We start from the raw sequence: 12,716 nt of genomic DNA, 5'->3' as shown, positions 1-12,716 counted from the left end.
ATTCATCTTTGTGCTATTTTCTCTGAATGCAGCTTGGGGACGGCACGCTTGAAAGAGGATGGAAATTTAATGCAGCAGCTGGCCGATGCTTGCCTGGTGGTTGATGCACTCGATGCATCTGTAAGGGAAGAGCTGATTGCTACTGTATGCAACAAAGAACTGACTGCGTACCGACAAATTTTTGAGGGAACAGGTCCTTTTTTCTTTGCATGTATCCACAATCATCATTCATGTATAATACCTTGACCAAGATATCTCACCTTAAATCAAGCTAGCGATTGTGTGGATTAGTTTAAGATATATCTCAAGATGCTAAATTTTGGTGTCTTGTCACTGTTTTTTGTGTCGTTTGAGCTAAAGAGCAGAACTTGCAAGGCTGGACAAGGTAGAACGCCGTTATGCGTGGATAAAGCGGCAGATGCGTACGAATGAGGAGATTTGGAAGATATTTCCTCCTGCATGGCGTGTACTCTATTTACTATGCATTCAGCTTTGCAAAGCTACAAGGTGAGGCCTTTAGGCACCATAAATTCTAGTTTATCAGCAACATAATGCTCATAAGTTGCACTAAGGATGAGAGATGCATGCTGTTTAACACGTATGAAATTAGCTTAACAAGGAGAAACACCACTAGTATGAGAGATGCATGCTGTTTAATGTGTATGAAATTAGCTTAACAAGGAGAAACACCACTAGTATGGCATTTACGTGCAGTTTTGACATGCACATTTTTTTGTCCTTGCTAACAGCCTCCCCCACTCTATTGATGATGTGGCATGATGACATGGCAAATAAATGCCTATTGATGACATGCATTTAATTCCTAATTAAGATATTTTAGAATTACCATATCCATACATTCAAATGGACGTGTATTGCCATCTTAACATGTTTTCAGGGGGCAGCTCACGGAGATTTTGGATGATCTTAAAGAGAAACCTGATGTGGCTACTCTCTTGCAGGTAGCACAGTTTATGAAATTTGTGTTGGTCATTATGCTTAGCAATAAAAGAAATGAAGGGTGTTCAAAGACGATTAATATTGGCAAGGTGGTTGTAGACGCTGAAGAGTACCATAGACTTTGAGAAAGATCTTGCTAATGCGTTTGGGGAAGGAAATGATCCTGCTGTCAGCAAAGATCCGGATAGTGCGGACGAATCCGATGATGCCCAACTAGGTGGAGAGGACGAACACTCTGCTTCAGCAATACGGAAGAAATACGAGAAGCAACTAGCGGAGAAAGCCGGTGGAAATGCACAACCCACCAGTGTAAATAATTATGCTATCACTACAAAACCTTGATCAACAGTCTTTGTGGATAGATTTATAACTCGTATTAGTTCATAAAACAAATGTGATTATGTTGGATATGTTTATATTGGTTTTTTGGAAGCTTATTGCAGGGAACTGAAGATAAGAGCAGTAAAAATGCAGCTGTGAGTCCTGTGAGTTTTTCAAGCTTTCTCGCTCATTTATCAAGACAACATGAAGCAAGATTGTATTAGCAGTTGTTCTCTACCGTGCAGACTGGAGTCATGAGTGGATATTTTTGTTTTTGGTGAAGATGCAGCTGAGCTTTTATGGCATCATTTCCTCTTGCTTTGAGCCACATATGTCAGCTTATGTTGAACTAGAGGAGAGGACGTTGATGGAGAGCGTAGAAAAACTAGTACAGGTATCCATGATGTTTTGGAAGGGTTCATTTTAAATTGTTATTTAAAAATTTGTCTATTGTGAGCTCTTATTATTATTCAGTATTTCCACTTTCTTTACAGGCGGAATCATGGGAAGCTGAAGAAGGCAGTCAAACAAACATTCTCTCAAGCAGTACCCAGGTTTTTTTTTTTCCCCCCCAGAAAGGAGACTTCTATAAAGTATGAAAAAATTTTACAAAATGGAGATTTCACACCAAGTAAGGTGGAGATCTCAACCAATCAGGAGCCCTGTGCTGCCAATAGGGCCTCAAATGAGAGGACGTGAAAAAGATACCAATGTCCCACTCTCTCATAAACTGGCCGTGCTTCCTCTCCGTAGCCCTCGAAGATCTCTGGATTTTGGCCCAGGTAGCCATGATGGTGTGAATAATATCACTCCAAATCCTGCAAAGACATTGAGAAACAAGAACGGGAGTACCCTCAATGGCCTCGGTGCATCTAGCCTTCTAGATATTCCAGGTTGAGATGCTAGCAATAATCTCCCAAGAGCTGTCTAACCTCTGTGCCGGAGGGACAAAGTGTGAAAGTGGCAAATCCTGAAGACAACACTGCCGAGCAACTCCTTGCCTAACCATAATGGCCAAGCTCCTGTCAGTTCCCTCGAATCTCAGCTGAGGCCCAGAGTGTGTCAACCAAATGATATAACCAAAAGAAATGATAGCATCCCTCTTAATCCTACCAAAGAGGTGTGCAATCGCAGACCAAACCCTCTGTGCTTCCCTGCATTCCCATAAACAATGGTAAATTGACTCCGAAACTCTTGCACATCTAGGGCATGCTGGGCAAGCACCAGTAACAGACCTCCACTGATTGGTGGCCAGACCACCATGAAGAGAAACCCAAATAAAGGAGGAAATCTGTGGCTTCCTATAAGAATGCCACAATCTCCGCCAAAAAACCCTCTGAATGTCAGTCGAAATGCCGTAAGATTCCCAACGGGGTCTAAGAGTAGGGACACTCTGAATGTGTCCCAAGATAAGATGTTTGGCATTCTGATATATATAGCAAAAAAACTTGACTTTATACAAAAGCCCACTGTTGAATATGTCCATGAGATGGATACATGACTTTGCTTTATCAAAAGATACAAGATGCCCACATAAAATCAGTTACTATCCACATCTTCTTCTTGCACTATTTTTGCATCAATGACCCATTCTGGTAAATCCCGAATACCTAATTTTTGCTAATGTTGACAGTCATACTAGTGAGCATGAGGATGATTGCACTCAACTCACAAGTACATCAGCAACAAGGAAGTTAGTGGCAAGGATTTAAGAAACTCATTGATGAAGTGAAGTTGATCGACGTTCCACAAGCACCCTAGGCCTTCATGACCTTCATCGCCTTCAATATCTTCACAAGAAGGACCTCACTGTGAGCGGTTGTTCTCAATCAGCAGCATCACGATCTTCCCATTCTGATCCTCAATGACAGTAGCTTGAAAAAAATCATCACCTTCAGCATGGCAGCTTCTTTACGTTCACTTGAGTGAAACCTTCAATATGAGTAGCATGAAGAACATAACTAAATCTACGCTGGTCTCCAGCGCAGAGCATACTCGACTCTCTCCAACAAAACCAGTAGCGTCTCGTCAACACTTATGGCAAAAGCTCTCGACTGTTGTCCCACCGTGTCTATTTATAATGACTCAGGCTCAAGATTCTTCTGAAAGGACTGGGTCTTTGCGTGCCATCCTCGGTGCCATATGCACCGACCATCTCCACGTGCTTGCCATACTATCCTAATACAGTCCTCAGATGGTGGCCGACTTCTTCCCATGCTGCTTCCATGGGCCTACTAATCTTGTCTTCTTTGCTTCTTTCTCGTGATCAAGACGGTTTTGGCGATTCTCCTCCTGCTGACTTTGTCTGGCTTTTATCACCTTTGGTGCCCATTTTCCTCAATGTGGCCACTAAGGTGTTAAACACCTTAGTTAAACCCCTTAAAAACTTTTGTTCAATACCTTTACATACTTGATATAAAAAACTACCTCGCTACCACCATTGTCCAATAAAAATATCGATCATACCTTAATGCTACCCAACCTCGGCCATCACCAAAACCTTATGACATCATATGAAACCCCAAAAATAGCCTTTGTAATGATAAATTCCTAAAGTGATGAACCAATACACCTAGTCTTCTCTTGCAACCATTGACAGAGTTTGCTATTCGTAGGTATCATTACCAAGGTTACTACCATTGGGTTCAAAAACATATCAACCTTGGAGAGCTCCTGGCAAGGTACATCATCATTTCTTGAGTTGTGATATTCACACACACGATGCATCAAACACAATGCTATAAATATACAAAATCTAATGATGCATGTCAAGGTACAAACTCCTCTACTTTGAAGAACAAACATGCTATAACACCTACCCTAAGTACAAGCCAACCATCATTACTTAACACAAAATACCATGATTCTATACATATATACATGTTTTTTTAGTTTGTTTTTCCATCCTCACATATTTTGCTCTCCCCCCAAATTGCTAGAGCATTCACGCTGAGCAGCAGAGAATAAATTACATATGTAAAATTTTCCTTCTTCTTCTTGTTGGGAAAGGTCTTCATCTATAACCTGGGCTCGAAACAACTCATCTTTCATTATGGTCATGAGACGGGCTATGTACTTCTTCAATCTAAACCCATTTACTCTCTTCTTGTGCCATTTCCTATCTAGATCTGCAAGTTGATAGGTTCCATTTTTGAATTTTTCTATCACACAAAATGGTCCTTCCCGTTTAATCTGAAATTTTGTTTGAAAGGTACTATCAAGCATCATGTTATATTTGAGTACAAGATCCCCTCTCCCAATGCCTTTGTCTTTGACTTCCTGATTGAACCTCTCTTGATTCTTCAGTAAAACCAGAGCATAATGCTCAAAGCCTTGTGTCCTGTCAAGTTGTAATTCTTGCAAATACAAAAATCTTTGTTGTATGGCATTGCTACCTACTTCTTCATGCTTCATTAGCACCTTTACAGGTGGTATCTCCATGCCAGGGTAGCTTGGCTCACAGTTATTCAGCCCAAAAGAGAGGGGGGCTTGAATATTATCGATCCGGATGTTCAGTGCAGGGCGTTGCTTTGCAAACTTGTGGTCAGAGGTTTCCTACCAGGCACTGAGCCTTGGAAGGATTTTTTCTTGTCTCAGATTTCCAGATGTACACCTAGGGTCGGGAGAGAGTGGATGCCCAGCACACGTTTTTTGTTCACAGAGGCTGATATTAGGGCACCATCTTCCCCTCTTATTGCAGCCATTGTCAGAGCATGGAGAAGCATGATATATTTTTTGCGACAAAGGCTTCCTAGGTCTTTGGACGAGGTTGACCGACAATCTATTATGTGGAACGAGTTCATTAGGGATGAGGCTGGTCGGCCACTTGGTGCATCTCGTTATATGCAATGGTCAGGATGGGAGAGATGCGCATACACAGTTCTTGCTTGGAAGACCTTTAAGAGTCATCCGGAGGATCGCAGAGTTGCATCCACTCAGCATCTTAGGGGCTCTCGCATTCGTATTGATCAGATTGATGCAGCTATTCCGCATGAGTGGCTTTTTGGGACCTTTCATGGAGACTATCATCCGAGTTGGCTGGGAGTTTTTTCGAGGATAGGCATACCTCTGTAGGTCATTGCTCTCCCGGGCCAGGAGGATACAGATTGCCTCATTTATTCTATGATGCTTGGTGGGAGATTGAGGAGATGGAGTATGGAGGAGATCATCCCAAATACTAGGCTTAGTCCAGTGAGGATTGTTGGTCGCTCGGGGAAGCACTGGTATATTGACCCTTCTCCTCAGATAGTGACTCGTGGCTCTTGGTGTTTGTGGCTATATGGTGGCAGTCCTATCAGATATCTTCAGTGGGATCCAGGAGAGTGGGAGTGGATTGATGCCTTCGATCCTTTGAAAAGCCTTCCTTTTTTCAGTTTCACTGTTCGGAATGCTGGGCTTTTCCTCACTCGACAAATGTATAGGATCCCTACTCTCAGGCCTCATTGGGAGAGCTATGATATTTCTCCAGTGATACAGCACAGATATTGGCATACACTTTGGCACTCATACAGAAGGAGCCAGATCTCTCATTTCTTTTGGTTATTCTTACATGGTGGTCTCCCCACCAATCAGTGGAGATCAGGTTTCGGTGTAGCACCTTCCTGTCCTAGATGTGCGGCAGATTCTGAGTCCGTACAACATTGTGTATGGGGATGCAGCATTGCACAGCAGATTTGGGGTCCTGTAGCCCAACTTATGGGCAAACTGAGTGGTCGAGCCATGCATGTGACTTGGGGGGCAGTTGCTTGGCTCTCGCAGTCCGGTCCGCAGCTTTTTTACGAGGGCAGTGGTACAGATTCTGCTTTTTTCATTCATAGAGGTATTGCCCAGCATGGTTTATTGCAGGATGTTCCTCACTCTGATTATACACCCCCTAGACAGAGGATTGACACCAGTTGGGAGATTATTGCCAGTATTATAGCATGGCAGATCTGCATGGCAGATCTGGAGATCTGGAGAGCTAGATGCACGGAGGCTATTGACGGTGTCTAGATTTTTGGGTCTTAGTACAGTAGTACTATATGGGGTGATATCATCCACACTCTTATGGCTACTTGGGCTCGCATTCAGGGGCCCTCTCGTTTTGCGTAGGCGAAGCGTGTGATATTTATGCGGGAATGGGACCATGGCATCTTCTTTTCCTCTAGTACCACAGGTCTTACATGGCATCATGATGCTCCTCAGTGGTTGAAATCACCTTACATATTGGGGTGATTCTATTCTTTTCCGGCTTATAGCTGTGATTGTTGTATGTTTTTCTCATACTTAATAGAAGTCTCTTTCTGAAAAAAATAAAAAAAGAAAAAAATTTGGTCCCTTCTTTGATTGCAACCCTGTAAGCCCATAGAGCACCAGGCAACTCTAAATCCCAAGTTTTATCGTATCCTTCTATCATTTTGGCCAAGATCTTCGTGGGTTCACCATTGAGTCTTTCATTCATTCCATTACATTGAGGATAATAAGGAGTAGTGTACTTATGTTGAATTTTCAACTTAGCACACAAGTGAGTCATGAGATCTTCTCTAAATCTTGGTCCATTATCTGACAGGAGCTCCAAAGGCACACCAAACTTGTAGCATATGTCTTCATACACAAATTTAGCTACGTGTCATGTGCACACACATGTACATGCTAATCTTAGGACTAATCCTAGAGTGCAGCCGGATAAAGAAGGATTAATGAAACGAGACCCAAGCAGGGGTCACCCCTTCCTGGACTCACTTCTCCAATTAGCACTTTAATATACACTCTTAAAAGACAATAGCACAAGACAAAGTAGCAATAAAAAGTAATTAACAACTTTGAGCATAGATAGATGACACCACACTGAGGCCGGAACGGCCGGCCCCCCCCCAAGGATTGATATTATTACTTGGGAGAATTTGTTACAAGTACACGGGCCCAAGGCCAGATTTCCAATAAGCAATGCACGATGAAAAACAAAGTATCAAACCCAAACATGTTTGTTGATGCCGAGTCTGCAGTCACCAAGGGCTGCCCCGTCCATAGCACCTTCCAGAGTCACACTCTGCGTGCAATCCACCCGTCCCTGGCACTACGGATCACGCCGTGCCAGTCCTAGCAATGGGGCACCCTCACGGAGTTGACTCGGTGAATGGAAGAGGAGTCCAGACATAGGAGAGCAGGAGAATTCCTCATTCTTCGCGATGAAAATCTTCTGGAGCCACCGTACAGCCAGTAGGAAGAGTGAAACAACCTGGGCCACTTGTAGGAAATGCGTAAGTCCTAAATCCACGCGGATAACCCCACTGGTTTGACCTGCTGTACCTGCTGTACCTGCTGTACGACCAGAATCAGCAAATAATGATGGTACTGTACCTGCTGTACCTGCTGTACGACCAGAATCAGCAAGTAATGATGGTACTGTACCTGCTGTACCTGCTGTACGACCAGAATCAGCAAATAATGATGGTACTGTACTTGCTGTACCTGTTGTACGACCAGAATCAGCAAGTAATGATGGTACTGTACCTGCTGTACCTGCTGTACTTGCTGTACGACCAGAATCAGCAAGTAATGATGGTACTGTACCTGCTGTACCTGCTGTACCTGCTGCTGTACCTGCTGTACCTGCTGTACGACCAGAATCAGCAAATAATGAGTGCTCCAGCCTGTTTTCTCTAAATCCCAGCCAGCAATTGTGTTTTCTTCCTCCAAAATGCAAGGGAGAGGGCTGGAAGTGAGGCGCCTTCCTCCCATGCAAAGGATTGGGTGTGGTAGGTGGGGTAGGTGGCCAACCCCCACCCCACATGCTATAAAAGGGTGCCCAGGCCAAAAGAAGGTGCCCACACTTATAAAGTGTCCACCTACTTTTAATGAAGTATGAAACCTGTAAGTTATAAGACTTATAACTTAAAACTCTTATTAAAATAAGGATTTCCCACCTGTTCACACGCCACAAAACCTGTCAGAAGACAAGGCATTCCACGGCTCACGGGAGGGCGTCCCCGACCCCTGAGCTAGACACACATGTCAAGCATGCAAACGAAACCAGTTCACGCGAAAACATTTCAAAGGCAGGCAAACATGAGTGCACAATGCAACATTGTTAAAGGATAATCTCCGTTCATGTACTTGCACAATACTTGACATTTCCGGGCACAAACAGGCCCACCGGAAAGTCAATTCCAGGTACACACACAGTGTACAATCCACCCGTCCCTGGCACTACGAATCACGCCGTGCCAGTCCTAGCGGTGGTAATCCAGAAACATACACCGTGTGCAATCCACCCGTCCCTGGCACTACGAATCACGCCGTGCCAGTCCTAGCGATGGAGCACCACTACGGAGTATGCTCATCCAGAGCCCAAAGCTCACACAAGAAGATAAGAGGACCATTAGATAGCTCAATGGTGACATCTCCCCGTCTTCTAAACAGTTGTCCGCAACTGAAAAGCTTCCAAATAGTCATGGAGAAGCTGCGGATAATCTTTGAAGTAGTCCTCATCAACCCACTTAGCATCAATGGGGAGATAGTTCTTGAACTTCACCAAATAGCGTCTTACAAGCTTGCCTGCAGATAGCTTACGCTCTTTATGAAACACAATCTGCTCTGGTTGCAAAATCTCTTCCAACTCATCCACTTCTGGTGGATCCTCAATGATAGGAAGACTTGGTTTCGGACCCACATACTTTCGTAAGAGGCTAACATGGAAAGCATTATGTATCTTCCAATGGGATGGCAATGCTAAACGAAAAGCAACTTCATTGATCTGCTCAATGACCTTGAAAGGCCCATAATACCTGGATGAGAGCTTGGGAAACATCCCCTCCTTACCAGATCTCTTACGGAGTCTAGCTTTTTCGAATTTCAGCAATACCCAATCATTTACCTTGACATCCAAATGCTTTCTATGCTTGTCTGCAGCCTTCTTATGCTTCTCTTGAGAACGGGCTATGGCTGTCCGTACCTGTGCAAAGGCAACATCCAAGTCCCTGACAAAGTCATCAGCAGCAAAAATCTCATCCTTAGTACGTAGGATGGGAGGCAATACCACTTTGCCATAAACTATCTCAAAGGGAGCCTTCCCAGTAGAAGCATGCACCGTGTTATTGTATGCAAACTCCACAAGTGGCAAATACTTTTCCCACAAAGTCTTTTGATCAGCCACATAGCATTTGAGAAGGTCCAATACGGCTGAATTTGCTGCTTCACTTTGACCATCGGTTTGAGGATGAAAAGCGGATGAAAAATTCAGCTTTGTGCCCATATTGTCAAAAAGTGCTCTCCAGAAGAGACTGGTAGTTCGAGGATCACGGTCACCCACAATAGATTTAGGCATACCATGATGCTTGAATACCTGTGAGATAAGAAAACTTTTGCCATATGATCTGCCTTGATCGTTTTCTTGACCGGCAAGAAATGAGCTTGCTTGCTAAACCGGTCAACGATAGTCCATATAGCATCATTACCTTGCTGAGTGCGAGGCAAATCCATGATGAAATCCATAGCTATACTCTCCCATGGTTGCGAGGGAATAGGCAATGGTAGAAGCAATCCAGGAGACTTCTGACGATCAAACTTGACCTTTTGGCAAATGAGGCAAGCACGTACATAAGCCTCAATGTCCTTCCTCATCCCTGGCCAAAAGAAGTAGCGTTCAACCATATGAGTAGTAGGTAGAATACCTCTATGTCCTGCATACGGTGGAGCATGGCATTCTTCCAACACTTTTTGCCTCAAATCTGTGAGCACACAAAGGCAATTATCTTTAAGGAGATATGATGCATGAGTATGACCAGCCACCAAATCAGCCCATAAATCTGACCCATCTTTGATCACATATGATGCATGAGTATGACCAGCCACCAAATCAGCCCATAAATCTGAAAAATCAGCATCTATATGGTACTTATTTTGCATAGACGACAAGTCTCCATGAGAGGCAATTGAGATAGAAGCTACATACGGCCTTCGAGACAATGCATCGGCCACCACATTCTTCTTTCCCGGTGTATGCACAACCTGAAAATGAAACATAGAGAGGAAATTTGCCATCCGCATATGCTTCTCTGAGAGCTTAGTTTGTGTGAGAAAATACCGTAAGCTTTGGTTGTCGGTCTTCACCATAAACTCTGCACCCAGAAGATAGTGCTTCCATATGGTCAATGCATGAATCACTGCCAATAGCTCCTTCTCATAGATTCCCAAAGAAAGCTCTGTATCACGCAAACGGCGGCTCTCAAATGCCACGGGGTGTCCTTCCTGGTTTAGGACAGCACCTAAACAATCTCCACATGCATCACATTCCACAAAGAATGGCTTGTGCAAGTCAGGAATGATCAACACGGGCCCAGATATGATTGCATCCTTTAGTGAATAGAAAGCTTTGCTTTCCAATGAAGTCCACTGAAAGGGGACTTTCTTCTTTGTCAACTGATGAAGAGGGGCAGCAATCAAAGCAAAATGCCATATGAACCGTCTATAGTATGAGCATAACCCAAGAAAACTACGAACCTCATGCACTGACTTGAGTTCAGGCCAATTCTTGATAGCCTCAATCTTGGCGGGATCCATTCGTATGCCATCTTGAGAAACAATATGCCCAAGATAATGAATTTCGGAGAGGAAGAACTCACTCTTCTTAGCATTGATGTGAAGTCTATGCTTTCGGAGTTCTTCAAAGACTATGGCCAAATGCTTTCTGTGCTCTTCTTCACTCTTGGAATAAACCAAGATGTCATCGAAGAAAACTCCAGTGAACGATCGATGATCTCTAAAAATCCTGTCCATCATACGGTTAAAAGTGGCAGGAGCATTTGTAAGACCGAAAGGCATAACAAGATACTCGTACAAACCAAATGCTGTCCTGAAAGCGGTCTTATGCACATCCTCTGGTACTACCCGTACTTGATGATATCCACTCTTCAAATCAATTCGGCTGAAATATGCTGAGCCATCCAATCTATCCAAAATATCATCAATGCGAGGAATAGGAAACCTATTCTTGATGGTTAGCTTATTTAGAGCCCGATAATCCACACACATACGATAAGAGAGATCCTTCTTCTGCACTAGAAGTACGGGAGAGCAATACGGTGAAGAGCTAGGGCGGATCAAACCTTTTTGCATGAGCTCATTGACTTGCTTCATGATCTCCTCCTGCTGTGATGCACTCACACGGTATGCTGGTCTATTTGGTGGAGAACTGCCAGGCACAAGGTCTATACGATGATCCTCCGGCCGTGGTGGTGGTAGCTCCCCTGGAAGTGAATCTGTAAAGCAATCTGCATATTGTTTAAAAAATTCCAGCCTATCACATGTGAGAGAATCAAGAGAATGATCAACATGGTCTATTCTATCACGAACAAAAATCATGTACGAGCAAAGACCCTTTCTCATGGCTTTATTTATTTGAATGTGGGATACAATAGGGATAGAATTCCCTTCCACACCGGCATCAATAACATGCTCTTTGCCCCTATGCATAAATGTGATCCGGTTGGTCTTGTAAGCCTTGCGAGGATCAAGACGGGAGTGCCAAGGCTTTCCAAGCAATACATCACACCCATTTAATGGTGCAATGAGGAAGTTCTCATGGTCCAAATATCCCTGAATATGCATGCGAAGCTTGCCAATAAGGGGTGTGACCTTGACTTTCTTGCCAACAAATGCACTTCCGGCCTCAATCTCCGGTCCCATGTCATCCACACTAATGCCCAATGCTGTAGCCATTTCCAAAGATATGAAGTTGTCCGTGGCACAATCATCAAACATAAATAATGCGGGTTGATCTTTGAGCTGTCCCCATGCCTTGCATACCATCCTATCCAAAGCATCATGGGCTGTCCCCCCTTGTACATCGGGCACCATATGCACATTAACCTTGGTTTCCTTTGCATCCTCTTTGCCTGCTTTCTTTGGGCATTGCCGGACCATGTGATCTTTACTACCACAAGAAAAGCACTTACCGTCACGTATATATTGCACCCTTTGTTCCGGAGTAAGTCCATAGTTAGGCCTTTTGTTGGGACGCTTCTTCTCTGAGGTACTTTCAGCTTTTGGAGCTCCCTTAACTTCATTGGAGTCCCTTTTAGGTGGCTGTCCACCCTTATGCAGATTTGGGACAGCCTTGTCCTTCCCCTTTTGAGCATGTCCATCTCTATAATTTTGCTTCAGCTTTTGCTCCAATTGTTCGGTGGCCAAAGCAGCTGAAATGAGCTGTTGTAGAGTGTGGTTTGGGTACAACTCCAAGCCCGATTGATAAACCGGTTGGAGTCCCGATTCAAACTTTCTCTTGCGTTCCTCATCATTTACCTGCATAATAGGGGAAACTTCCAAGAGTGTTTTCCAAAACTTGGATACATAAGCATGAACTGACTCACCTTCATTCTGCTTAACCCAATCCCACTTCTTGCGGATGTTCTTCTTGGCATTAGGGGGTAAGAATTGGACATAGAATCTAGTTTTGA

At 43.8% G+C, this 12,716-nt stretch overlaps 1 protein-coding gene across 2 annotated transcripts in view; it reads left to right on the top strand.

The window, feature by feature from the left end:
• Window positions 1–12,716, top strand: part of HIT1 (Membrane trafficking VPS53 family protein) — an 88,660-nt gene that overhangs the window by 13,187 nt on the left and 62,757 nt on the right. Inside the window, exons 8-14 of one of the 2 annotated variants that reach the window (XM_086795341.1) lie at window positions 33–193; window positions 366–507; window positions 899–962; window positions 1,060–1,269; window positions 1,404–1,445; window positions 1,571–1,675; window positions 1,776–1,835. In XM_086795341.1, coding sequence (XP_086651467.1) covers window positions 33–193; window positions 366–507; window positions 899–962; window positions 1,060–1,269; window positions 1,404–1,445; window positions 1,571–1,675; window positions 1,776–1,835 — 784 coding nt within the window. Of the gene's footprint in view, window positions 1–32; window positions 194–365; window positions 508–898; window positions 963–1,059; window positions 1,270–1,403; window positions 1,446–1,564; window positions 1,676–1,775; window positions 1,836–12,716 lie in introns of both variants that reach the window. The other variant, XM_086795340.1, reaches the window with a different exon arrangement.

The sequence above is a fragment of the Cibotium barometz genome, chromosome 62, assembly GCF_041138505.1.
Source record: "Cibotium barometz isolate CiBa-2024 chromosome 62, ASM4113850v1, whole genome shotgun sequence".
NCBI lineage: Eukaryota > Viridiplantae > Streptophyta > Polypodiopsida > Cyatheales > Cibotiaceae > Cibotium > Cibotium barometz.
Note: the sequence above shows the minus strand (reverse complement) of the source record. Positions and strands in the feature narration are given on the sequence as shown.